This window comes from Trachypithecus francoisi, unplaced genomic scaffold (genome assembly GCF_009764315.1).
Source record: "Trachypithecus francoisi isolate TF-2019V2 unplaced genomic scaffold, Tfra_2.0 Lachesis_group5, whole genome shotgun sequence".
Lineage (NCBI taxonomy): Eukaryota > Metazoa > Chordata > Mammalia > Primates > Cercopithecidae > Trachypithecus > Trachypithecus francoisi.
In genome coordinates this window covers 77,298,268-77,322,755 of record NW_022681470.1, presented here as the reverse complement: position 1 = coordinate 77,322,755, position 24,488 = coordinate 77,298,268, and the positions used below count along the sequence as shown (strand labels likewise).

Here is a 24,488-nt window from a genome sequence, read left to right as displayed (position 1 = left end):
CTTCCCATGAATTATAACAATATTATAAAACAATCTAATCTTTTTTTTAAGATTCCCTAAATCCCTGTTATATCCCACTCATAGAATAGTTTGGTGTGTATAGCAACTTCTGCTCCTGTTTCTGACAGATTCTGCTCTATTTGGTTGTCCAATTCATAGTAGTTCACAATTGTTACCATTTCATTGTAGAGTATACATCTTGGGAATAGCCCTCCTAATCATAAAACACAACATCCAGAACATTTAGTTCACATAAATAAGAGGGACAGATTTTCTACAAATATGAAAATATGTATATACTAAAAAAAGATACCAGAAAGTGAGAAACCAAGTGACAAATAGAAAGCACTCAATCAATGTCAGCCTTTCACCAATGACTCCTGCTCTGTACCTGAATTAACTCATTTAATCTTCAAAACCAGATGAGGTGAAGACACAGCATACCAAAAAACCATGTGCGATAGGAACTATGAGTATTTCCATTTCACAGATAAGGAAACTAAGGCACATAGGGTTATGTAACTTGCTCAAGATGATACAATTAAGTAGCACAGCTGGAATTCAAACCCAGACAGTTAGATTCCAGTGTGTGTGCATAGCCACCAACTTATGTTGCCTTCCCTACACTATATTGTGGAGGAAAGTATTTGCTACACATTAAAAAATAATAATATACAAAATGCATAAAGAGCTGCTACAGATCAAAAAGATAAATGTAAACAACCCAATTTAAAAGAAAAAAAAAGGATAAAAGAAGCTGGACACAGTAGCTCATGCCCATAATCCCAGCACTTTGGGAGGCTGAAGTGGAAATATCACTTGAGCCCAGGAGTTTGAGACAACCCTGGGCAACATAGGGAGACCCCTGTCTCTAAAATAATTTTTAAAATTAGCTGGATGTGGTGGCATGTGCTTGTGGTCCTAGCTGCTTGAGAGGCTGTGGTGGAAGGATAGCTTTAGCCCAGGAGGTCAAGGTTGCAAGTGGGCCATGATTGCACCACGGCATTCCTGCCTGGGCAACACAGTGAGAGCCTGTCTCAAAAAAAAAAAAAAAAAAAAAACAAATTATATATATATATATATATATATATATAGTTACAGTGATATAATTTATGTATATTTTGCCACTTCCCAAAAAGGGTCTACTTAACTCACAGAGTGATTGTGAAAATCAAATGAAGAAGTAAAAGCCTTTTTAGGATAGGCGGGTGGCTTACACCTGTAATCCCAGCACTTTGGGAGGTCGAGGTGAGCGGATCACCTGGGGTCAGAAGTTCAAGACCAGCCTAGCCAATATGATGAAACCCGGTCTCTACTTAAAAAACAAACAAACAAACAAAATTAGTCCGGCGTGGTGGCGCGCCTGTGGTCCTAGCTACTTGGGAAGCTAAGGCGGAAGGATCGCTTGGACCCAGGAAGCGGAGGTTGTAGTGAGCCTAAACTGCGCCACCGCACTCCAGCCTGGGCGACAGGGTGAGACCTTGCCCCCTCCCCCAACCACGCCCCCCAAAAAGATCCCATCTGTACAAAAAAAAATTTTTATTAGCCGGGTGTGGTGGCGTGCACTTGCACCAGTAGTCCCAGCTACACGGGAGGCTGAGGCAGGAGGATGGCTTGAGCCTAGAAATGGGAAGGCAGCAGTGAGCCGTAATCGACTCTGGGCGATAGAGCAAACTATCTGTCTCTTAAATATATATATATGTTTATTTTATTTATATATTATATATATATATTTTATATATTTTAATATTTTATATATATTTATGTATATATAAATACACACACATATATATTTTTCAGAGACAGATAGCTTGCTCTGTCACCCAGAGTCGATTATGGCTCACTGCTGCCTTCCCAATATACATATATATACACATATATATATAAATATATTTTTATATATATAAAATATGTGTGTATATATACATACACACACATATATTTGTGTATATATACATATATAGATATGCAAGCATCTTTAACACAATTCTGATAAAGTTGCTTTGTTGTTGCGTAGGGGTGGGAGGTGGAGGTGTGTGTGGTGGACCTGCTGAAGCCTGTCCACGGACCGCTAGGGGTTCTAAGTTAAACAGCCGCAGAGCGATATCACTAATCCAATGAACATTTTAAAACAGTGAACTCTACGAAGTGGGCTGGAAGACAGGTGAAACCAAAACCAATCTTTTTTTTTTTTTTAACACACTGTTGCTGCCTTAATGTTTTCTTTCTTTCTTATGTTTTCTTTCCTTCTTCTTCTTTTTTTTTTTTTTTTTTTTTTGAGCCAATCTTTGAAAGTTGACAACACCTTTCGCTTTTATTTAATACAGCTGGTGACTTGCACCTACGGAGAGCTTGGAGAAAACACGGACAAGTGGTATTTTCCCGCGGATCAGGAGTCTAAAGACGCAGTGTTAAATCACTGTTGTGCGCTTGCGCGGAGTTTCCCGCATGCTCACAAGCTGAGGTAGGGCTGCCGTCCATCTCGAAAGATTTATTGACAGTGCCAAAGCTCGGTACTGGACACGACGAGGGACCTGGGTTTACGATAACGCGCTTTTGCTGTTCCCGAAGTGTCTTTGGTCCAACGTTGTTCCAGGTTTGTCACCGTAACTTTCTCTCCTGCCGGTCAGGGCAAGAGCTAGGTAGATAGGATTTATGTTAAATAAAATAAAATAAAAAAGGTTTATGTGAATCAGATTGCCTCTCCAGATATTCTAATTTCGGACTTGGACTCTTGAGTGTCAATATTTTAATTGTTTATCTGTGCTTTTATTTTCGTGATCCGGAAGGTTTTTATAGCCATATATTGTAGAAATAACAAGACAAACCTAGACATTGAGTTCGTTGATGCAACCAAATTTAGAAACTGCTTGGCACCTAAAAGTAAATTTATTTAAATAGCAAATATTCGTCCAACTGCCATTTCTACATATTTGTAGGTTTGCGTGATTTATTTGGATTTCTCTGGAAATATAATTGCTGGTTCAAAAGATATGTATGTTATACTTTATTAAGGTTCTCAAAGCTCTCCTAAGAGAGTTCACCACTTTGCCAACAATACTCAGGAACATGTTCCTTCACACCCTTGCAAACTTTCTTTCTTTCTTTCTTTCTTTCTCTCTCTCTCTCTCTCTCTCTCTCTTTCTTTCTTTCTTTCTTTCTTCTTTCTTTCCCTGCTTCTACTTCTTCTTCTTTCTCTTCCTTCTTTCTTCTTCCCCCTTCTTCTTCCTTCTTCCTTCTTCCTCCTTCTTCTTTCTTCTTCTCCTTTCTTCTTCTCCTTTCCTTTTTTTTTTTTTTTTTTTTTCAGACAGGGTCTAGCTCTGTAGCCCAGGCTGGAGTACAGTGGTGCCATTATGTCTCACTGCAACCTCGACCTCCCAGGGTCTGGTGATTCTCCCACCTCAGACTCCCGAGTAGCTGGGACTGCAGGCCTGACTGAAAAAATTAGGCGTGGTGATGCGTGCCTGTAGTGCCAGCTCTCAGGTGTATGAGGCAGGAGAATCGCTTGAACTGTAGGGGGTGAAGTGAGTTGAGATCAGCCACTGCACTCCAGCCTGGGCTACAGAGCAAGACTACATAAAAAAAAAAAAAAAAAAAAAAAAGTATTTAAAAGTTTAGCAACTGCCCTGCCGTTTATGCAAAATTAAATTTCCCCCATGATTTGAAACACTACCTTTAGTGTGTTCGGTTCTATTTCTGCAATTTATTTCCTTAATTTGTCTCACTAGCCAAACTTTTATATCATATTTTGATTAAATCATACTTTATCATATTTTGATAATTGATAAGGGGAGTACCTCTGTTCATTGTTCTTCTTCCAGAATTTGCTCCATTATGCTTACATTTTTATTTTTTCAGATGACCTTGAACATTATCATCAGGCCAAGTTCCAAAGTATAAATAATTTTAGTATTTTGATCTGGAACTCATCATTTTTAGATCCTAATCCTCATATGGTTACAATCTTTATATGGGAAGAAACTAATGTTTGATTCCTGTTATTTTTCCATCCTTCTGAGCTAGCCTTTTGGCAGTTGTAAAGACTTCTCAAATGGATAGGTGTTAGGTCGATGGCCTTAAGTGCTATACAGCTTTTTTTCTTGTCTACTCCAAGCCTCAGGCCCAGAATGTTATGAAGAAAAGCCTGTACTGCACTCTGAGGGTCATGTTGATTATCATTTTGTATTCTCAGGGTCAGAATACTGTTGGAGAAACTACAGGAACTTTTTGCCCTTAACACTGCCCTAATGTCCCTGCAAAATAACCAAAATAAGGACAATCGTAATAATGGTTAGCCAGTATATTTGATGTTTACCTTGTGCCAGGGGCAAGTGTTTTCTTTACACATGGTACTTATTTAATAAGTACAACAGCCCTATGCTATAAGTACTATTGTCTCCATTTTACAAATCGAGGTACAGAAAATTTAAGTGGTTTTCTCAAGGTCCACAGCTGAGCCAGGATTTGAACACAGGTAATTGGCTCTAGAGCCTGTGCCCTTAACCACTATCCTGTTTTAGATTAGGCTTTCGGAAAGACACCTTCACAAGAGTGTTTTAAGGCCCAGAAGATGTAAAACTGGTAGAGAAGGAAGTACAATGGTGTTATTTGAACTGCTTTAAGAAAGTTAACTTGCCTGTAGCTAGTTTAGGCCTTGCTCTTGATCTACCTGTATCATCAAAAGGTAAATCTCATTATAGTATAGGAGGGGGCATAATTTAAAAGGCTAAAAGGGACCTCTTGTATAGATTTTTGTGCTTTGATAATATGACTATGTATTTTTTCTTTTTTTTTTTAACCAAGAACCAAAATTGTATTCATCTGTTTAAAAAATATGTAAGAAAACGATTAAGGCTAGGGCATAGTACTATTTCATTACTAATTCAGTTTGGACCAGAGAAGTACTTCAAAGAAGAATGGTAAAATATTTTCCTATTTGCCAATTAAAAGCGATTTGTGGAATCTCTTTATAAATCATTGTGTGCTTTACATCAACATTATTTTTCCCATTTTTATTTTCTTCTATTATTTTTCCTATTCTTATATTTTATAAGCTGATGTTAGCTTTATTTGGTGGTTATTATATATAATATCATTTTGTGATGAAATTAGTAGACAGACAATGCCTGAAAGTTTTTCCTTGGAAGAAAACACCATCGACTTGGCAAATATAAGGGTAAGTAGTTGAGTCATTTATGGAGCCTGATAAGGCTCAAATGGTTGCTTAACTGGTTCAAAGGTAAATGATATCTATGAAAAGTTATGACAATACCATACAGTGAGGGAAGGTGATCGTCCTATTATAAAAGAATTCTTACATAACAAGGGAATTGAAGGAGCATATGAATATATAATTAAAATATGGTCAAGACATCTGGGTAGAACAAAACAGTTGCACAAAGACCACATTTCTGGTGCCGAATAAATCAGATATGTGCCTGGGTATGGATATAAAAGATTAGAAATAAGAGCAACAAAGTATTTACTAAATTATTTCTGTTTTCTTTTCTTTTTCTTTCTTTTTTTTCTTTTTTCTTTTTTTTTTTGAGACAAAGTCTGTCTCTGTCGCCCAGGCTGGAGTGATCTCGGCTCACTGCAACCTCCACTTCCCGGATTCACGCCATTCTCCTGCCTCAGCCTCCGGAGTAGCTGGGACTACAGGTGCCCACCACCATGCCCAGCTAATTTTTTGTATTTTTAGTAGAGATCAGGTTTCACTGTGTTAGCCATGATGGTCTCAATCTCTTTACCTCGTGATCTGCCCACCTCGGCCTCCCAAAGTGCTGGGATTACAGGTGTGAGCCACCGCACCCAGCCCTATTTCTCTGTTTTCTATCTGAAGTGCTCCTGAATAAGTAGTAATTGTAACTGGTTTATTCCACATGTAACTCCTATTATGCCAAGAAAATTAATCTAGCCTGATTATGGTATCATAAAACAAACACTTTATATAGAGTCATCCCTCAGTATATGAGGGAGGTTGATTCCAGGAACCCCTGAGAATACTGAAATCTGCACATACTCAAGTCCCACAGTTGACCCTCCAAAACACTCATAGATGAAAACTCAGTTTTAACAGATCACAGACTCTCTTGAAAATAAAATAAAAATATATTTTAAAAAGTCAGCCTTTCCTGTCTACTGGTTTTACATACCTTTACTGTCCGCATTTGGTTGGAAAAAATCCACAAAGTGAACCAGTTCAGTCCGAGCCCATTTTGTTCAAGTGTCAGCTGCAATTAGAAACCCATTATATTGGCTGAGCGCGATGGCTCACTCACGCCTGTAATCCATCCCAGCACTTTGGGAGGCTGAGGCAGGTGGATGACAAGGTCAGGAGATTGAGACCATCCTGGCTAACATGGTGAAACCCCATCTCTACTAAAAATACAAAAAATTAGCCGGGCGTGGTGGCAGGTGCCTGAAGTCCCAGCTACTCAGGAGGTTGAGGGAGGAGAATGGTGTGAACCTGGGAGGTGGAGTTTGCAGTGAGCTGAGATCACGCCACTGCACTCCAGCCTGGGCAACACAGCGAGACTCCGTTTCAAAAATGAAACCCTTTTCATTTTCATCTTAATTTCCAGATAGCTATTGGTCACAGTATGGTATTCATTACCTTACATAAATTTCTTTTTTTTTTTTTTTTTTTGAGATGGAGTCTTGCTCTGTCACTCAGGCTGGAGTGCACTGGCACGATCTCGGCTCACTGCAAGCTCCACCTTCTGGGTTCATGTGATTCTCCTGCCTCAGCCTCCTGAGTAGCTGGGATTACAGGTGTGTGCCACCACGCCCGGTTAATTTTTGTATTTTTAGTAGACACAGGGTTTCGCCATGTTGGTCAGGCTGGTCTCGAACTCCTGACCTCATGATCTGCCCGCCTCAGCCTCCCAAAGTGCTGGGATTACAGGCATGAGCCACCGTGCCCGGCCATAAATTTTAATTCCATCTTCCTTCTGAAGAGTTTCAAACACTTCACTTATTGTTTCGTTAGGTTCATAATTCCTGTTAATAGAATGTGGATGATAGAAACAAGATGTAAAGAAGGCTGGGTACAGTGCCTTACACCTGTAATCCCAGGATTTTGGGAGGCTGAGGCAGGCGGATCTCCTGAGGTCAGGAGTTCAAGACTAGCCTGGCCAACATGGTGCATCCCTGTCTCTACTAACAATACAAAAATTAGCTGGGCATGGTGTCAGCTGCTTGTGATCTCAGTTACTCGGGAGGCTGAGGCGTGAGAATCACTTGAACCCGGGAGGCAGAGATTGCAGTGAGCCAAGATTGCGCCACTGCATTCCAGCCTGGGTGACAGAATGAGACTATATCTCAGAAAAAAAAAGAAAAAAGAAAAAAAATGTTAAAGGGGTTAAAACACACATCAAATCAAATATTCAGTCAGAAATTTGTGGTAGAACAATGGCTATTGCTGAATGGAGATTTATAATCTTTATAGTCGCAGGGCTGAGCGCGGTGGCTCAGGCATGTAATCCCAGCACTTTGGGAGGCCAAGGTGGGCGGAACACTTGAGCTCAAGAGTTTGCAACCAGCCTAGCCAACATGGGGAAACCCTATCTTTACTAAAAATACAAAAATTAGCCAAGCATGGTAGCAGGCCCTTATAATCCCAGCTACTCAGGAGGCTGAGGCAGGAGAATCGCTTGAACCCAGGAGGCAGTTTGCAGTGAGCTGAGATTGCACCACTATACTCCAGCCTGGGTGACAGAGTGAGACTCCACCTCAAAAAAAAATAAAATAAAATAAAAAAAAAACATATATATAGAGAGAGAGAGAAACACACCATATATATATAAAATAGTCCTTTTTTCTAGGGAACAATCACGTGTTCCCTTATTGCGATGAAATAATGTTGATTTGATTTAGAGGTGGGAAGTTTTTGTCATAGGTTGATTTCCCATAAAACTGTAAGACAGAGATAAACTGCAAGAGGTTTATTAGGGAGTGCTTTTGGGATCATTTGTGGGAGGGAAGGGGAGGAAGGGAAGAATGTAGGAGAAAGCATCTTGGGCTGTGAGACAGTCTCAGCTAAGGCCTCAGTTGACCCCATAGGGTATTCTGGAAGCTGGATGGCCCTTCAGTGCTGGGGTGGCAGCCCACTTGGGGTAGGAAATGGCCTTTAAATCTCCCTATTGTGACATTTCAGATGAAGTGATCCTTCTCAGCAGATATACTCCCAGAGAAAGATGGCAGCTGAGGACCTTCTGTTGAGAGCTGTCTCAGCAAGTGGGGAAATAAGCTCTTCAATCCTGAAGGGAATGTGGTTGGTACATCCAGAACAGTCACTAAAATTTCAGGATTTGAATTTATATTTTCTTTCTTTTTTTTTTTTTTTTGAGATGGAGTCTCGCTCTGTTACCCAGGCTAGGGTGCAATGGTGCGATCTCGGCTCACTGCAATCCCCGCCTCCCAGGTTCAAGCGATTCTCCTGCCTCAGCCTCCTGAGTAGCTGGGATTACAGGTGTGCGCCACCATGCCTGGCTAATTTTTGCGTTTTTAGTAGAGATGAGGTTTCACCATGTTAGTCAGGCTGGTCTCGAACTCCTGACTTCAGGTAATCTGCCCACCTTGGCCTCCCAAAATGCTGGGATTACAGGTGTGAGCCACCGTGCCTGGCCAGAATTCATATTTTCAAAGGAATGTACAGGCTGGGCACAGTGGCTCATGCCTGTAATCTAAGCACTTGAGAGGCTGAGGCAGGTGGATCATGCGGTCAGGAGTTCGAGACCAGCCTGGCCAAGATGATGCAACCCTGTGTCCACTAAAAATACAAAAATTAGCCAAGTGTAGTGGAGGCCACCTGTAATCCCAGCTACTCGGGAGGCTGAGGCAGAAAACTGCTTGAACCCGGGAGGCAGAGGTTGCAGTGAGCCGAGATGGTACCACTGCCATCCAGCCTGGGCGACAGAGCGAGACTCCGTCTCAAAAAAAAAAAAAAGCAATGTACTTAATTCTAAAGGCGGTTTTTTCTATTTATTTTGTTGGAGCTAGAGACTTCTCTGACACTCCTTACTTTTCCAGGTGCTTGGTCTTCATTATAATTTGTTATGTTGCTTGTTCTCTTTATTTGGCTACTGACCAAGATGGAGGTAAATAATAGCAGAGAATATTCACTGATTTTCAGAAAACAATTGTAGTTATATGCAATCCCTCTGATGTGGTGAGGCTTTGTTTCCCCACCCAAATCTCATCTTAAATTGTAATCCCCATAATCCCCACTGTCAAGGGAGAGACCAGGTGGAGGTAATCGAATCATGGGGGCAGTTTTCCCCTATGCTGTTCTCGTGATAGTGAGTGAGTTCTCTTGAGATCTAATGGTTTTTAAGGGTCTCTCCCCACTTTGGCCCTTCTTCCTGCCACCTTGTGAAGACGGTGTCTTGCTTCCCCTTTGTCTTCTGCCAGGATTGTCAGTTCCCTTAGGCCTCCCCAGTCATACTGAACTGTGAGTCAGTTCAACCTCTTTCCTTTATATTAGGTTGGTGCAAAAGTAATTGCGGTTCTTGGCATTGGAAGTAATAAACTACGCAGTCTTGGGTCATTCTTTATAGCCGTATGAAAACGGACTAATACACCCTCCCTTTTAATTACGCCCTACACACCTACATCCCTTATACTATTCATACCTCTTTTGGCACTTCCTAGTTTTATGTTATAGACATTAGGTTACATTATTTTATCTACAGCTCACCAAAATATTCGCTCCTCAAACACAAATCTTACATCTCATATTTTTAGCCTCCAAAGCACCTTCCACATACTTTGCACATTACCCACCACCTCATACACAAACTTTTTCACATGCTTAGCATCCTGGGCCAGTTTCTCCTATGCGTTGACGTGCCTCATCTGCAGACAAACATAAAAAATACAGAGTTTATTGAGAGAGTTAATGTCCAAATGGAGTTTTTTCCAAGTCTCTTTTAGTAAATATATATTAAAGAATTTACTCAGTTAATGGGAGCAATCCCAAGTTAGCAGTCAATTAATATGTGTTGAGTTGGATTTAAGTAAATAAAACCAGTAGTTAACTTTGAAACTAACAAAACATTTTTCTTGATCTCTTTTTAGAGTTTGTCATGGCTTCCAGTAACACTGTGTTGATGCGGTTGGTAGCCTCAGCATATTCTATTGCTCAAAAGGCAGGAATGATAGTCAGACGTGTTATTGCTGAAGGAGACCTGGGTATCGTGGAGAAGGTACTCAAACTCTCATATCATTTCATACCAACTTTATTTTTGTTCTTGAGGTTGAGCTAAATGATGTAAAAATGTGGACAGACTTTATCAGTTAAAATAATTGATGGTTCCCTTAGGGGGACTGCAAGACCCTTTGTTCAAAAGGGTTCAATCTCTGCTTTGAAAATGACTCCAAGGCCAGGTATGGTGGCTCACGCCTGTAATCCCAGTACTTTGGGAGACCGAGGAAGGCGGATGATATCAGGAGTTTGAGACCAGCCTGGCTAACATGGTGAAATCCCGTCTCTACTAAAGATACAAAAAATTAGCCAGATGTGGTTGCGAGTGCCTGTAATCCCAGCTATTTGGGAGGCTGAGGCAGGAGAATCGCTTGAACCCGGGAGGCAGAGAGAGGTTGCAGTGAGCCGAGATCACGCCATCTCACTCCAGCCTGGGCAACAGAGCGAGACTCCACCTCAAAAAAAAAAAAAAAAAAAAAGACTCCAGACTTTATACATCCAAGATCTTTATTTATATGTCTGAGTCTTCTGAACCATATCCATCCCCAAGGCATTGTAACCAGGCTTCAAATCCTAGAGTAATCTATTACATGCAATGCCATGCAATCCTTAGTCAACATGTTTGGTAAAATCTGGCATTTACATAACTATTTGTTATAATCAAAGTGATACATATTTTTCTTCTTCATGGAAAAGAAACTCAAAACAAGGGTGTTTTTCCCAGTATAGTAATTACAAACTTAAATAGATTATCAGAAAGTTTATAGTGATAGTTAATTCTTAAAAGAAATACCACCATACTTGTGTTCCAGTTTAAAATACAATCTTCCGGCTGGGCATAGTGGCTCACACCCGTAATCCCAGCACTTTGGGAGGCCGAGGCAGGTGGATCACGAGGTCAGGAGTTTGAGACCAGCCTGACCAACATGATGAAACCCCATCTCTACTAAAAATACAAAAATTAGTCGGGCATGGTAGTGCACACCTATAATCACAGCTACTCAGGAGACTGAGGCAGGAGAATTACTTGAACCCGGGAGGTGGAGGTTGCAGTGAGCCGAGATCGCACCATTGCACTCCAGCCTGGGCAACAAAAGCGAGACTCCATCTCAAAAAATATGTGTGTATATATGTGTGTATATATATGTATACATATATACATATATATAAAGAATTTAAGGATTAAAAGTCAATATATGAAATACATTATCAGAAAGTTTATAGTGATAGTCAATTATTAAAAGAAATACCACCATACTTGTGTTCCAGTTTAAAATGCAATGAAATCTTAAGGAAATCTATTAAAAGTCAATATATGAAAACTTACGTGTAAAATTTGTAATGTGAGGTAATAACCAAGTCCCAAGGAAGATTTGTGTGTGCATATATATATATGTGTGTGTGTGTATATATATATGTCTGTGTATATATGTGTATATGTATTTCATATATTTCATATATTGACACATATACACACACAAGTTTGTGTATATATATACAAGTTTGTATATCTTCCTTGGGATTTGGTACATATATATATACATGTATATATATATATACACACCTGTACTCACACTCTTGTGTATGTGTGTATATATATATAGGGAAGATTTGTGTGTATATATATAGTATGTATATATAGTGTGTGTATATATATACACAAGGAAGATTTGTGTGTGTATATATAGTGTATGTGTATATTATATATGTATATAAATCTTCCATATATATATACACAAGGGTGTGAGTACAGGCATATATATGTGTGTGTGTATATATGTATATATGTACCATATCCCAAGGAAGAGTTGTGTGTGTGTGCGCATATATATATACACACACAAACGTGTGTGTGTGTATATATATATACACACGTATATATATATACACATATATACACACGTGTACATATTATATACATATACACAAATCTTCCTTGGGATTTGGTACATATATATGTATACATGTATACATATATATACACACACGTGTATATATACACACACACATATATATATACACACAAATCTTCCTTGGGACTTGGTTGTTACCTCACATTACAAATTTCACACGTAAGTTTTCTTATATTGACCTTTAATCCTTAAATTCTTTTTTTTTAAAGAGACAATGTCTCACTTTGTCGCCCAAGGCTAGAGTGCAGTGGCATAGTCCTACTGATAGCTTGTTGCAGTCTCAAGTTCTGGGCTCAAAGGACCCTCTTGGCTTAGCCTCCTGAGTAGCTAGGACTACAGGCAAGCGCCACGACACCCAGCTAATGTTTTCATTTTGTGGAGATGGAGTTTCAGTATATTACCCAGGCTGGTCTCCAACTCTTGGCTTCAAGTGATCCACCCACCTCAGACTCCCAAGGTGCTGAGATTATGGGTGTGAGTACAGGTATGAGCCACTACACTTTGCCTAAATCTTTCTTTATTATAGTCTTTAAGGAAAATTGTGTTGTAATTTCTTCCAAGTGAGAACATTAATAGGATATGATTTATCATTAACACTTTAATGATTTAATATAGAGTGAGTTTTAGGTCTAACATTTAAGTCTCTAATCCATCTTCAATTAATTTTTGTATAAGGAGTAAGGAAGGGATCCAGTTTCAGCTTTCTACTTATGGCTAGCCAGTTTTCCCAGCACCATTTATTAAATAGGGAATCCTTTCCCCATTTCTTGTTTTTGTCAGGTTTGTCAAACATCAGATGGTTGTAGATGTGTGGTATTATTTCTGAGGGGTCTGTTCTGTTCCATTGGTCTATATCTCTGTTTTGGTACCAGTACCATGCTGTTTTGGTTACTGTAGCCTTGTAGTATAGTTTGAAGGCAGATAGCCTGATGCCTCCAGCTTTGTTCTTTTGACTTAGGATTGTCTTGGCAATGCGGGCTCTTTTTTGGTTCCATATGAACCCCCATCAAAAAGTGGGCAAAGGATACGAACAGACACTTCTCAAAAGAAGACATTTATGCAGCCAACAGACACATGAAAAAATGCTCATCATCACTAGCCATCAGAGAAATGCAAATCAAAACCACAATGAGATACCATCTCACACCAGTTAGAATGACAATCATTAAAAAGTCAGGACACAACAGGTGCTGGAGAGGATGTGGAGAAATAGGAACACTTTTACACTGTTGGTGGGACTGTAAACTATTTCAACCATTGTGGAAGACAGTGTGGCGATTCCTCAAGAATCTGAACTAGAAATACCATTTGACCCAGCCATCCCATTACTGGGTATATACCCAAAGGATTATAAATAATGCTGCTATAAAGACACATGCACACGTATGTTTATTGCGGCACTATTCACAATAGCAAAGACTTGGAACCAACCCAAATGTCCATCAATGACAGACTGGATTAAGAAAATGTGGCACATATACACCGTGGAATACTATGCAGCCATAAAAAAAGATGAGTTCATGTCATTTGTAGGGACATGGATGCAGCTGGAAACCATCAGCAAACTCGCAAGAATAGAAAACCAAACACCACATGTTCTCACTCATAGGTGGGAATTGAACAATGAGGTCACTTGGACACAGGAAGGGGAACATCACACACTGGGGCCTGTTGTGGGGTGGGGAGATGGGGGAGGGATAGCATTAGGAGATATACCTGATGTAAATGACAAGTTAATGGGTGCAGCACACCAACATGGCACATGTATACATATGTAACAAACCTGCACATTGTGCATATGTACCCTAGAACATAAAGTATGCTAATAAAAAAAAGAAAAAAAGATGAAATGGAAAAATAAATAAAAAATAATAAAATAGATTGAGTTAAGTCACTCACTTATAAGTGATACATCTATCTAGCATTGTTACCATAAGAAAAAGTGAGATATATGAATAAAAAACAACTTAGAAAAAAGCTGACATGAGTTCATTATAAAACATTCAACATAATTGCTTTTAAAAAGTAAACATAAAAATCAGCCTGGGCAACATAGCAAGACCCCGTCTGGCATGGTGGGACGTGCTTGTAGTCCTAGCTACTTGGGAAGCTGAAGTGGGATAATTGCTTGAGCCCAGGAGTTTGAGGCTGCAGTGATCTGTGATCCCACAACTGTACTCCAGCCTGGGCAACAGAGTAAAACCCTATCTCTAAAATAAATAAATAATATTAAAAACAAAAACAAAAACTCATAAGAACAAATGAAATAAATCTCATTTGCTTTTTTGATAGATTTGTGGGCCTACTCATAGAGGAAATAGAGGGTATCTTGATTTAAGCAAAACATTTGTTATAGTCTGTCATTTTCTATTTAAGAAAATATTCAAGTTATTTTTAGTTATATAGATGACATCTCCCATCCTGAGCCACGGTTAGGTGTATTCATAACTGGATGAATAACATTATCCACAAATTTAAATTAATGAGTCATTTTCATCCGAGGAAAGGATCACCACTGGCTGATCACAGGACTCTGCTCCTGACATTGTACTATTCTCTTTAATTATTAAATAACATACAGTTTTAAAAAAATACCTAATGTGTTATCTGAAGTGGAAGAAGATGATATAGAAAACATACTTATCAAATTTGCCAATAAGGTAAAGCTGAGCAGTCTAGTTAATACATTTGATCACAGAATAAGCATTCAAAATAGTTGCAACCTCTGAGAAAAGTGGACCAAATCCAACAGGATATTTAACAGGAATAATATAAAGTGCTGTATTCATGTTCAAGTTATGTCAGATAAATCTGATTCAAATTTGTTTGAAAAAGAGATTTTAGTTGACCACAGACATGCTTGGTAATAATCAACAAAATAATACTGCTGCTTTCAGGGGACTGCTAATCTTATTATTATTATTTTATTTTATTTATTTTTTTTTGAGACGAAGTTTCACTCTTGTTGCCCAGGCTGGAGTGCAATGGTGTGATCTCAGGTCACCGCAACCTGTGCCTTCCAGGTTCAAGCGATTCTCCTGCGTCAGCCTCCTGGATAGCTGGGATTTTACAGGCATGCGCCACCACGCCCAGTTAATTTTGTATTTTTAGTAGAGGCAGGATTTCTCCATGTTGGTCAGGCTGGTCTTGAACTCCTGACCTTGTGATCCGCCTGCCTCGACCTCCCAAAGAGCTGCGATTACAGGCATGAACCACTGCGTCTGGCCCCAATCTCATTTTTTACAAAGTTTTTTCTATTATGAAAAGTAGGAAATGGAGAAAAATGCCAAAAAGTAAACAAAAATCATCCATCATGCCACCATTGCCAATATTTTGAATTATTTCCTCTTAGATCCTTTTCCTTAACATCACTCATTTTCAGTTGCTCTTATGTTGAGATTATATTAGACAAACAACTTTGAAACCCAGGTAGCTAAAAAGGAACAGAGATGTAGTGCCAAGTCAGGAAAAAAAGTAGTATTCTCATTGTCTTCTGTACTGCTCAGGCATTTCTAATACTTTATATCCTCCTGGTGATACCTTACTTTTAAAAAACAGCAAAATCAGTTTATCACACAAGGTTCCAAGGATGAGGTCCAGAGCTATGTTGATAGAATAGGAAATATTTATCTTAGAGAGGGAAAGAGAATTGCTCTCCTCAGATAGAGGAATGACTTTCAATATATATATTTTTTTCTCTAAAGCAGTGGTGCACAAACTTGATTGATATATAACTAATCTTCAAACTGAACAATTCTTTTGAGTAGGTTCATTCAAAAGATACTTATAGAGCACCTACTATATGCTAGACACAATTCTTTAGGGAATAAAATCCTTTTGTGGAGCTTACATTCTAGCAGAATAGTACTTTGCATTGAGATATATAGCAAATCTCAGTGAAGCATAAAGCAGTTTGCTTTTCATAATGACTCCTTATCTTGTTGCAAAGTATTGTTAAAATTCTACTAAGATGAGGCGGGGTGCAGTGGCTCACACCTGTAATCCCAGCACTTTGGGAGGCCGAGGTGGGTGGATCACAAAGTCAGGAGTTTGAGACCAGCCTGGCCAACATGGTGAAACCCTGTCTCTACTAAAAATACAAAAATTAGCTGGCCGTGGTGGGGGGCACCTGTAGTCCCAGCTACTCGGGAAGCTGAGACAGGAGAATTGCTTGAAGCCAAAAGACAAAGGTTGCAGTGAGCCAAGATCACGCCACTGCACTCCAGCCTGGGCGACAGAGTGAGACTCCATCTCAAAACAAACAAACAAATTCTACTAAGATGATATAATCTGTAAATCTACTTAACCAGGCATATATCAATTGCAACATATCATAATTCTCTGAAAGCAAACTAACAAAGGAGGTTGTGGTTGTCACTTGTAAAACTTTTCTTTCACTAGCGTGATTATCCGACATGGTGATTGAGTGAGGGTACCACAGGTGAGCTATATGTTAAATATTACAGCAGTTCATATTAGTGTTTTTCAGATTTTCAGAAACAGAATTTCTTAGGCTGGGTGCAGTGACTCATGCCTGTAATCTCAGCATTTTGGGAGGTCAAGGCAGGTAGATCACAAGGTCAGAAGATCAAGACCATCCTGGCCAACTTGATGAAACCCCGTCTCTACTAAGATACAAAAAATTAGCCGGGCATGGTGGCAGGAGCCTGTAGTCCCAGGTGCTCGGGAGGTAGGGGAATTGCTTGAACCTAGGAGGCAGAGATTGCAGTGAGCTAAGATCGCGCCACTGTACTCCAGCCAGCGACAGAGCAAGACTCCGTCTCAAAAACAAAACAAAACAAAAAAAACCAAATAGGATTTCTTACTCTATACCTGTGAATCAACTTGAGGACCTATTGAATTATTATGATTAGGATTAGTGTGGAAGTTATAGAAGGATCCAAGGAACACTTTTTCTAATAACTATTACCTTTGCCTTGAAAAGTTATACATTTCCTATCTCTGAACCTATTTAAGCAAAAGGTTGATGTCTAGAGATAAGGAATTTCTAAACTAGGGAAGAAAATGTTCTAGATTATTTAAAAGCTCCTTTCCAAACTTTAACCACTATTAATCCTTTGAGAAAAACCAAGGCAAGAAACTAGTTAACTCATTTGGTGTTAAGTTCTATGACTCTAAAAACTGACAGTGTAATCTAAATTATGTAGGCACTCATGCACAGGGAATCAGAGGACAACTTATTTCTCATTAGCTCTGCTAAAATTTGCATTTTTTGTTATAGACCTGTGCAACAGACCTGCAGACCAAAGCTGACCGATTGGCACAGATGAGCATATGTTCTTCATTGGCCCGGAAATTCCCCAAACTCACAATTATAGGGGAAGAGGTAAGAGTCATCAGAGACATTTTTGTAAAATCCCTGTTTACCAAGTGTGCTTATAACTGATGCTTTAATGATTTATGTACCACTATTATAATTTCAAGCATTATATTTATTGTTTTAAACACAAAAATTATTATTGTATTCCTTGGACTTGGGGGAAATATCTGATTTTAAGACATTTTGGTCTATTTCTAAGCCAGATGTCTTAATTATTGACCATAAAAGATATGGTTACTGTTATACCCAGCATACAAACTGTAAGATTGGCAGAGATCTAGAACTTTGGAATAAAATGAGTTTTGTTGTTGTTTGTTTTTAAACTTAGGCTTATTGCGTACTTATCCAAAGACTATAACACTTTGAAAGTGAGGGAAGTAGGCCGGGCGTGGTGGCTCACGCCTGTAATCCCAGCACTTTGGGAGGCCGAGGCGGGAAGATCACGAGATCAGGAGTTCAAGACCAGCCTGACCAACATGGTGACACTGAATCCCGTCTACTAAAAATACAAAAATTAGCCAGGCGTGGTGGTGAACGCCTGTAATCCCAGCTACTCAGGAGGCTGAGGAAGGAGAACTGCTTGACCCCAGGAGCGGGGAGGTTGCAGTGAGCCGAGATGGTGCCCCTGCACTCCAGCCTGGGCAACAGAGCAAGACTCCGTCTCAAAAAAAAAAAAGAAAGTGAGGAAATTGACATCTAATGTAATACAGGGGAACTATCTGCTGTCAGAGACACTTGTTTAAATGAGTATATAATACTTAAAGAATCTTTTATTTTTAAACTCTGTTCAAGATAATGACATTGCAAGCATTTAGTCAATTTTGATGAGCCACATATGATTGTTTGTGCAAATTTTTAAGGTTTGCTTTAAAAGTTCTAAATATAAATGGTAAACCAGAAGAACTAGCGAAAACTGTGATGCTGCATTTCTTCTGTTAATGAGACAAAGCGTACTCTGTAAACACTAAATGGCTTCAATAACCATGAGGGTTATCTCTGCTTTAGGATCTGCCTTCTGAGGAAGTGGATCAAGAGCTGATTGAAGACAGTCAGTGGGAGGAAATACTGAAGCAACCATGTCCATCGCAGTACAGTGCTATTCAAGAAGAAGATGTATGATCCCTATTTATACTCAACTCTCTGTTAACCTGGGCTTTTTGCCATAGTAAAGGAAATACAATTTGCCCGTAAGATGAAAAATTGGTAGTTATAAAATAGGGGCAACCAGAAACTTGATATATTTCAGAGCCAACATGGAAGTATCAGGCAACCATATGGATTTAGAGTTCAGTTTCTCATCCTATGGGTTTCCTTTCCACTCTAAAACCATTATTTAAAATACTTTTAGGGCCAGGCATGGTGGCTCACACCTGTAATCCCAGCACTTTGGGAGGCTGAGGTGGTTGGATTGTTTGAGTCTAGGAGTTCGAGACCAGACTGGGCAACATAGTGAAACTCTGTCTTTACAAAAAATACAAAAATTAGCCAGGTGTGGTGATGCACACTTGTAGTCTCAGCTACTTGGGAGTTTGAGGTGGGAGGATCACCTGAGCCCATGGAAGTTAAGGCTGGGCAACCAGCACCATCTCTTTTTTTTTTTTTTTTTTTTTTCTGAGATGAAGTCTCTCTCTGTCGCCAGGCTGGAGTGCAGGGCTGCGATCTTGGTTCACCGCAACCTCCACCTCCTGGGTTCAAACGATTCTCCTGCCTCAGCCTCCCAGGTAGCTGGAACTACAGGCTCACACCACCACACCCAGCTAATTGTTTTTGTATTTGTATTTGTAGTAGAGATGGGGTTTCACCATGTTGGCCAGGATAGTCTCTATCTCTTGACCTCGTGATCCACCCACCTTGGCCTCCCAAAGTGCTAGGATTACAGGCTTGAGCCACCTCGCCTGGCCCCAGCACCGTCTCTTAAAGAGATGATTTTTTTCCCCAGTTGAATGGCCTTGGCACACTTGTGAAAAATCAGCAGGCCATAGATGTATGGGTTTCATGCCAGTCACGGTGGCTCATGTCTGTAATCCCAATGCTTTGGGAGGCTGAGGCAGGCAGATTACCTGAGGTCAAGAGTTCAAGACCAGCCTGACCAACATGGAGAAACTCCGTCTCTACTAGAAATACAAAATTAGCTGGGCGTGGTGGCACACGCCTATAATCCCAGTTACTCAGGAGGCTGAGGCAGGAGAATCGCTTGAACCTGGGAGGTGGAGGTTGCAGTGAGCCGAGGTTGTGCCGTTGCACTCCAACCTGGGCGACAAGAGCAAAACTTCATCTCAAAAAAGAAAGAAAAAAGAAAAGAAATAGATGTATGGGTTTCATTCTGTACTCTCAGTTATATTCCATTGGTCTGTATGTCTATCCTTATGCCAGTAGCACACTTTCTTGCTTTGTATTAAGTTTTGCAATTGGGAAGTGTGAGTTGTCCTACCTTGTTCCTGCCTTGCACAGTTTTACACATACCCTCAGCCTGGACAGCAGAGTGAGACCCTGTCTCATTAAAAAAACAATAATACTTTTAGGAAGAAAATCTAATTTGTATTTAGTAGATATTTAGTACATTTGATAGTAAAACATTCATTGGTAACTGGGGACAGAAGGCTATGAAACAGATTACTACCTTATATTTTTAGAAGACCATAAATATCATCCTGCTTGCTTTTCATAGTTGCTTCAGTTAAATCTGTGACTTCAAATACCCACCATAACGTCTTTAGTTTTCCAATATTTAATTATTTAATGCATATTCGTTGGAGACTTACTATGAGTCAGACACTTTGCTCTGTGGTATGGAGGAAACAAAGAAAATGAGACATGTTGTCCTCCATCAGAAACATGCCCTCACTCAGAAATTCACATAATGTTATCATTGTAGTGGTTACAGGCAGCATATCCTGAATCATATTAAATGTCCTAAACGGAAGGAATTTTCCTTTTAAATCTGCTGCCAGTTTTATTATTCATTTTTCTGTGGATTGTGTGGACTGTGTCCTTGAGATAATCAGACTGTTGTTTTTTTTAAAATTAGCGCTTACATATAAAAATGAGCAGCAACTATGCATGTTCAAAACATTTTTTATGCCATTTTACAAGTTTTCTCTGTACCATGATCTAGAGAGTGTGCTTAGTGTCCAAATGACAACAAATTTTTATCAGTTAAGCATTTCATGTTGAAAATCCTTTTTTTTTTTTTTTTTTGAAATGGAGTTTTGCTCTTGTTGCCCAGGCTGGAGTGCAGTGGCACGATGTCGGCTCACTGCAACCTCCACCTCCTGAGTTCAAGTGATTCTCCTGCCTCAGCCTACTGAGTAGCTGGGATTACAGCCCCCCACCACCACGCCCAGCTAATTTTGTATTTTTAGTAGAGGTGCGGTTTCACCACTTTGGCCAGGCTGGTCTTGAACTCCTGACCTCAGGTGGTCCACCCGCCTCGGCCTCCCAAAATGCTGGGATTGCAGGTGTGAGCCACCGTGCCTGGCCTGAAAATTCTTAAATCAGACTTTTCTCTTATTCAAATGAACTTTTTCCATGATTACAAAAGAATAAGATTTTTATACTATCTCAAAACAGATGACATTAACTCAGGCCATCCATAATATAATTTCAAACAGGAAAAAAAGGTAGTTTTAATCTATTTAAATCTATTTTTAGAATTCTGTATGCTTCATTTAGCTATTTTCCTTCTCTCTTTTTAATTTTAGCTCGTGGTCTGGGTGGATCCTCTGGATGGAACCAAGGAATATACTGAAGGTTGATATCTCTTTTGTATTCATATTTGACAGCAGTGGGACAAGGATATGATGTTAGTTGTAAATATTTGATATTTTGTATGTTGTATGGAACGCTAGTATCATGTGTTATGTTTTCCCCTAAAGCTATATTTGTGCTCATGGTTCTCATACATCATTGATTGTCAAGACAGGAGAAGAAAATTCATCTCCTTCAAATACCACCCCCCACATACTCTACCAGCCCCACACTTCTGATGTCTCCCAGATGAGAATAACTAACATATTAAACCAGTGTTACCAAAATGACTATACTGAACTCCCAGTTATTGGGGTAGAAAAACAATAACGAGCACAACTATGTAGCTCTTGCTCTGCCAGCACCACCATCCCATGCCGTCCCCATTCACTCTCCCCTAATCTGTGAACTGCTTTCACATTTCACGGCCTCACCTTCTAAAGGTGGGTTTTAAAACACAGTACAATATTTCTCCTTATCTAAGATGAGAACAATTAGCAACAAATTAAAATAAAATTGGCCATATAAATGTAGGAATGAACAGGCTCAGAGCCAGAGTTTTAGTTTTAGGTTTTTTTGGTTTTTTTTTAGACAGTCTTGCTCATTGCCCAGGCTAGAGTGCAGTGGCACGATCTCAGCTCACTGCAACCTCTGCCTCCCAGATTCAAGCTATTCTCCTGCCTCACCTCCCAAGTAGCTGTGATTACAGGCACCCGCCACCATGTCTGGCTAATTTTTGTATTTTTAGGAGAAATGGGGTTTCACCATATTGGTCAGGTTGGTCTTGAACTCCCAACTTCAGGTGATCTGCTTGCCTGGGCCTCCCAAAGTGCTGGCCTTACAGGTGTGAGCCACCACGCCTGGCAAGTTTTGGGTTTTAAGCTTAGAGTTTTATTTTTAAAATTAAGATCTAGGCCAGGTGCAGTGGCTCATGCCTGTAATCCCAGCACTTTGGGAGGCCAAGGTGGGCAGATAATTAGGTCAGAAGTTCGAGACTAGCCTGGCCAACATGGTGAAACCCCTTCTCTCCTAAAAATAGAAAAATTAGCTGGGCCTAGTGGCGCATGTCTGTAATCCCAGCTACTTGTGGGGCTGAGGCAGGAGAATTACTTGAACTCGGAAGACAGAGGTTGTAGTGAGCTGAGATCTCGCCACTGCACTCCAGCCTGGGTGACAGAGAAGGACTCTGTTTCAAAAAAAGAAAATAATGATGATGATGATGATGATGATGATGATAAAATTAAGATCTACATAAGTTTTCTTATATTGGCTCTCAGGACATGGCTTTAAAAATTTATCATAAATTACTAGAAAAAAACTATTTTATTGTTCTTGAATGAGACATCTCTATAATGAGTGAATCACAGTGTGTGTGTACATGTGTATGTCTGTGTGTGTGCTGAAAACATCTGTAGAACCCATTGTGAAATAAGGAAGCTCTAGACTACTTTAATGTGTATAAAAGCACCTAGAAAGCTTATTTCGGTCTTCTTCCCCACTCCCAGATTTTGATTCACTAGTTCTGGGAAGGAGCCTGAGAAGATCTGTGTTATAAAAAGTATGCCAGTTAATTCTAATGCTGCTTGATAGTCCTTGGGCCTCTCTTTGAGAAACTCTGCTTTAAAGGCTTGAAATACAAGTCTAGATGTAATCCAGGAATATAAAGTGATTCAGCAGGTAAGGATAAGTTGGATGATGGTGGAAGAGGCATAGAGGAATCTGATGATGATAGCTGCAGAGTTATGGCTGCTTTATTTAGTTGGTTTACACATTGTACTAATGAGACCATGATTACCAATTCAATTAAGTGGCCATAGATCCTATTGCTGTTTCTGGCCAGCTCGCTTATCATTTATGCATTTTGCCGTAAATAGGATTGATCATGGATGAATCATTGCAAATTCCATACCTTAACTGCAAAACTAACTTGGAGCAATTGATGCAGTAATGATGAGTCATAACATGAGCAAGTTATATAACTGATATTTATTTCTTCTTTGCAGGTCTTCTTGACAATGTAACAGTTCTTATTGGAATTGCTTATGAAGGAAAAGCCATAGCAGGAGTTATTAACCAGCCATATTACAACTATGAGGTATTACTATAAGTGATACAAAGTAATTTCATTAGATCAATAATGGTAGTGTTATATGATTCTTTGTGTTATCTAAGTGAGAGGTTTTTAGCTTGGTTGCACATGCAACCATCTGGAGAACTTTTCATTTTTAAAATTGTATTTATTTATTTAACTTTTTTTTAGCTATGCTATTAACTGATGAGGAACTTTTAAGAATATGGATTCCCAGGCTGTACCCCAGACCTATTGAATCAAAATTGCTGGGGGCATTGGTACTGGGTGTGTATATATATGTATGTGTATGTACACAGACACACTGTATGCATTATACATTTTTAAATTTATGCCTTATGATTCAAATATAAATGTCAGAGAATTACTGATAGGGTTCTTGATTATCTTGGGCATCAAGACACCTGATTTACGATTGGTTCCTGAAGCACATTCAAGAAATGAACCGTTTCAATCAAGATAAGATGCTAGGCGTGTTGTTTTCCAGGGAACGCTGTGTAATGCCTAAATTGCAGTCAGTGTTGGTAACAGAACTTATTATGCTCTTGCACTCTTTTTTCTTGTCTCTTCTAATCTGCTTTGATTTTTTATTATACATCAGAGAAATTGTCTTCTATAGAAACAAGAGACCAGTGTCATTTCAAAGCAAGAATGTACCATTAAATTGCATTAAATTTTATAGGAAATCGTGGAGATAAAGTAAAGTTTTTTGTTTTTTTTTTTTTTTTATACTTTAAGTTCTAGGGTACATGTGCATGACGTTTATATCATGTATAACTCCCCAATGCAATCCCTCCCTCCTCCCCCCTCCCCATGATAGGCCCCAGTGTGTGATGTTCCCCTTCCCGAGTCCAAGTGATCTCATTGTTCAGTTCCCACCTATGAGTGAGAACATGCAGTGTTTGGTTTCTCTTCTTGTGATAGTTTGCTAAGAATGATGGTTTCCAGCTGCATCCATGTCCCTACAAAGGACACAAACTCATCCTTTTTTATGGCTGCATAGTATTCCATGGTGTATATGTGCCACATTTTCTTAATCCAGTCTGTCACAGATGGACATTTGGGTTGATTCCAAGTCTTTGCTATTGTGAATAGTGCCGCAATAAACATACGTGTGCATGTGTCTTTGTAGTAGAGTAATTTATAATCCTTTGGGTATATACCCAGTAGTGGGATGGCTGGGTCATATGG

At 39.5% G+C, this 24,488-nt stretch overlaps 1 protein-coding gene across 5 annotated transcripts in view; it reads left to right on the top strand.

The window, feature by feature from the left end:
* The first annotated feature begins 2,433 nt into the window (after positions 1-2,433).
* Positions 2,434-24,488, top strand: part of BPNT1 (3'(2'), 5'-bisphosphate nucleotidase 1) — a 35,968-nt gene continuing 13,913 nt past the window's right edge. The window contains exons 1-6 of one of the 5 annotated variants that reach the window (XM_033196124.1): positions 2,434-2,596; positions 10,081-10,208; positions 17,363-17,467; positions 18,467-18,574; positions 21,163-21,211; positions 23,212-23,303. In XM_033196124.1, coding sequence (XP_033052015.1) covers positions 10,089-10,208; positions 17,363-17,467; positions 18,467-18,574; positions 21,163-21,211; positions 23,212-23,303 — 474 coding nt within the window. In that variant the 5' untranslated portion in view covers positions 2,434-2,596; positions 10,081-10,088. Of the gene's footprint in view, positions 2,643-10,080; positions 10,209-17,362; positions 17,468-18,466; positions 18,575-21,162; positions 21,212-23,211; positions 23,304-24,488 lie in introns of all 5 variants that reach the window. The other 4 variants (XM_033196125.1, XM_033196126.1, XM_033196127.1 and 1 more) reach the window with 4 other exon arrangements.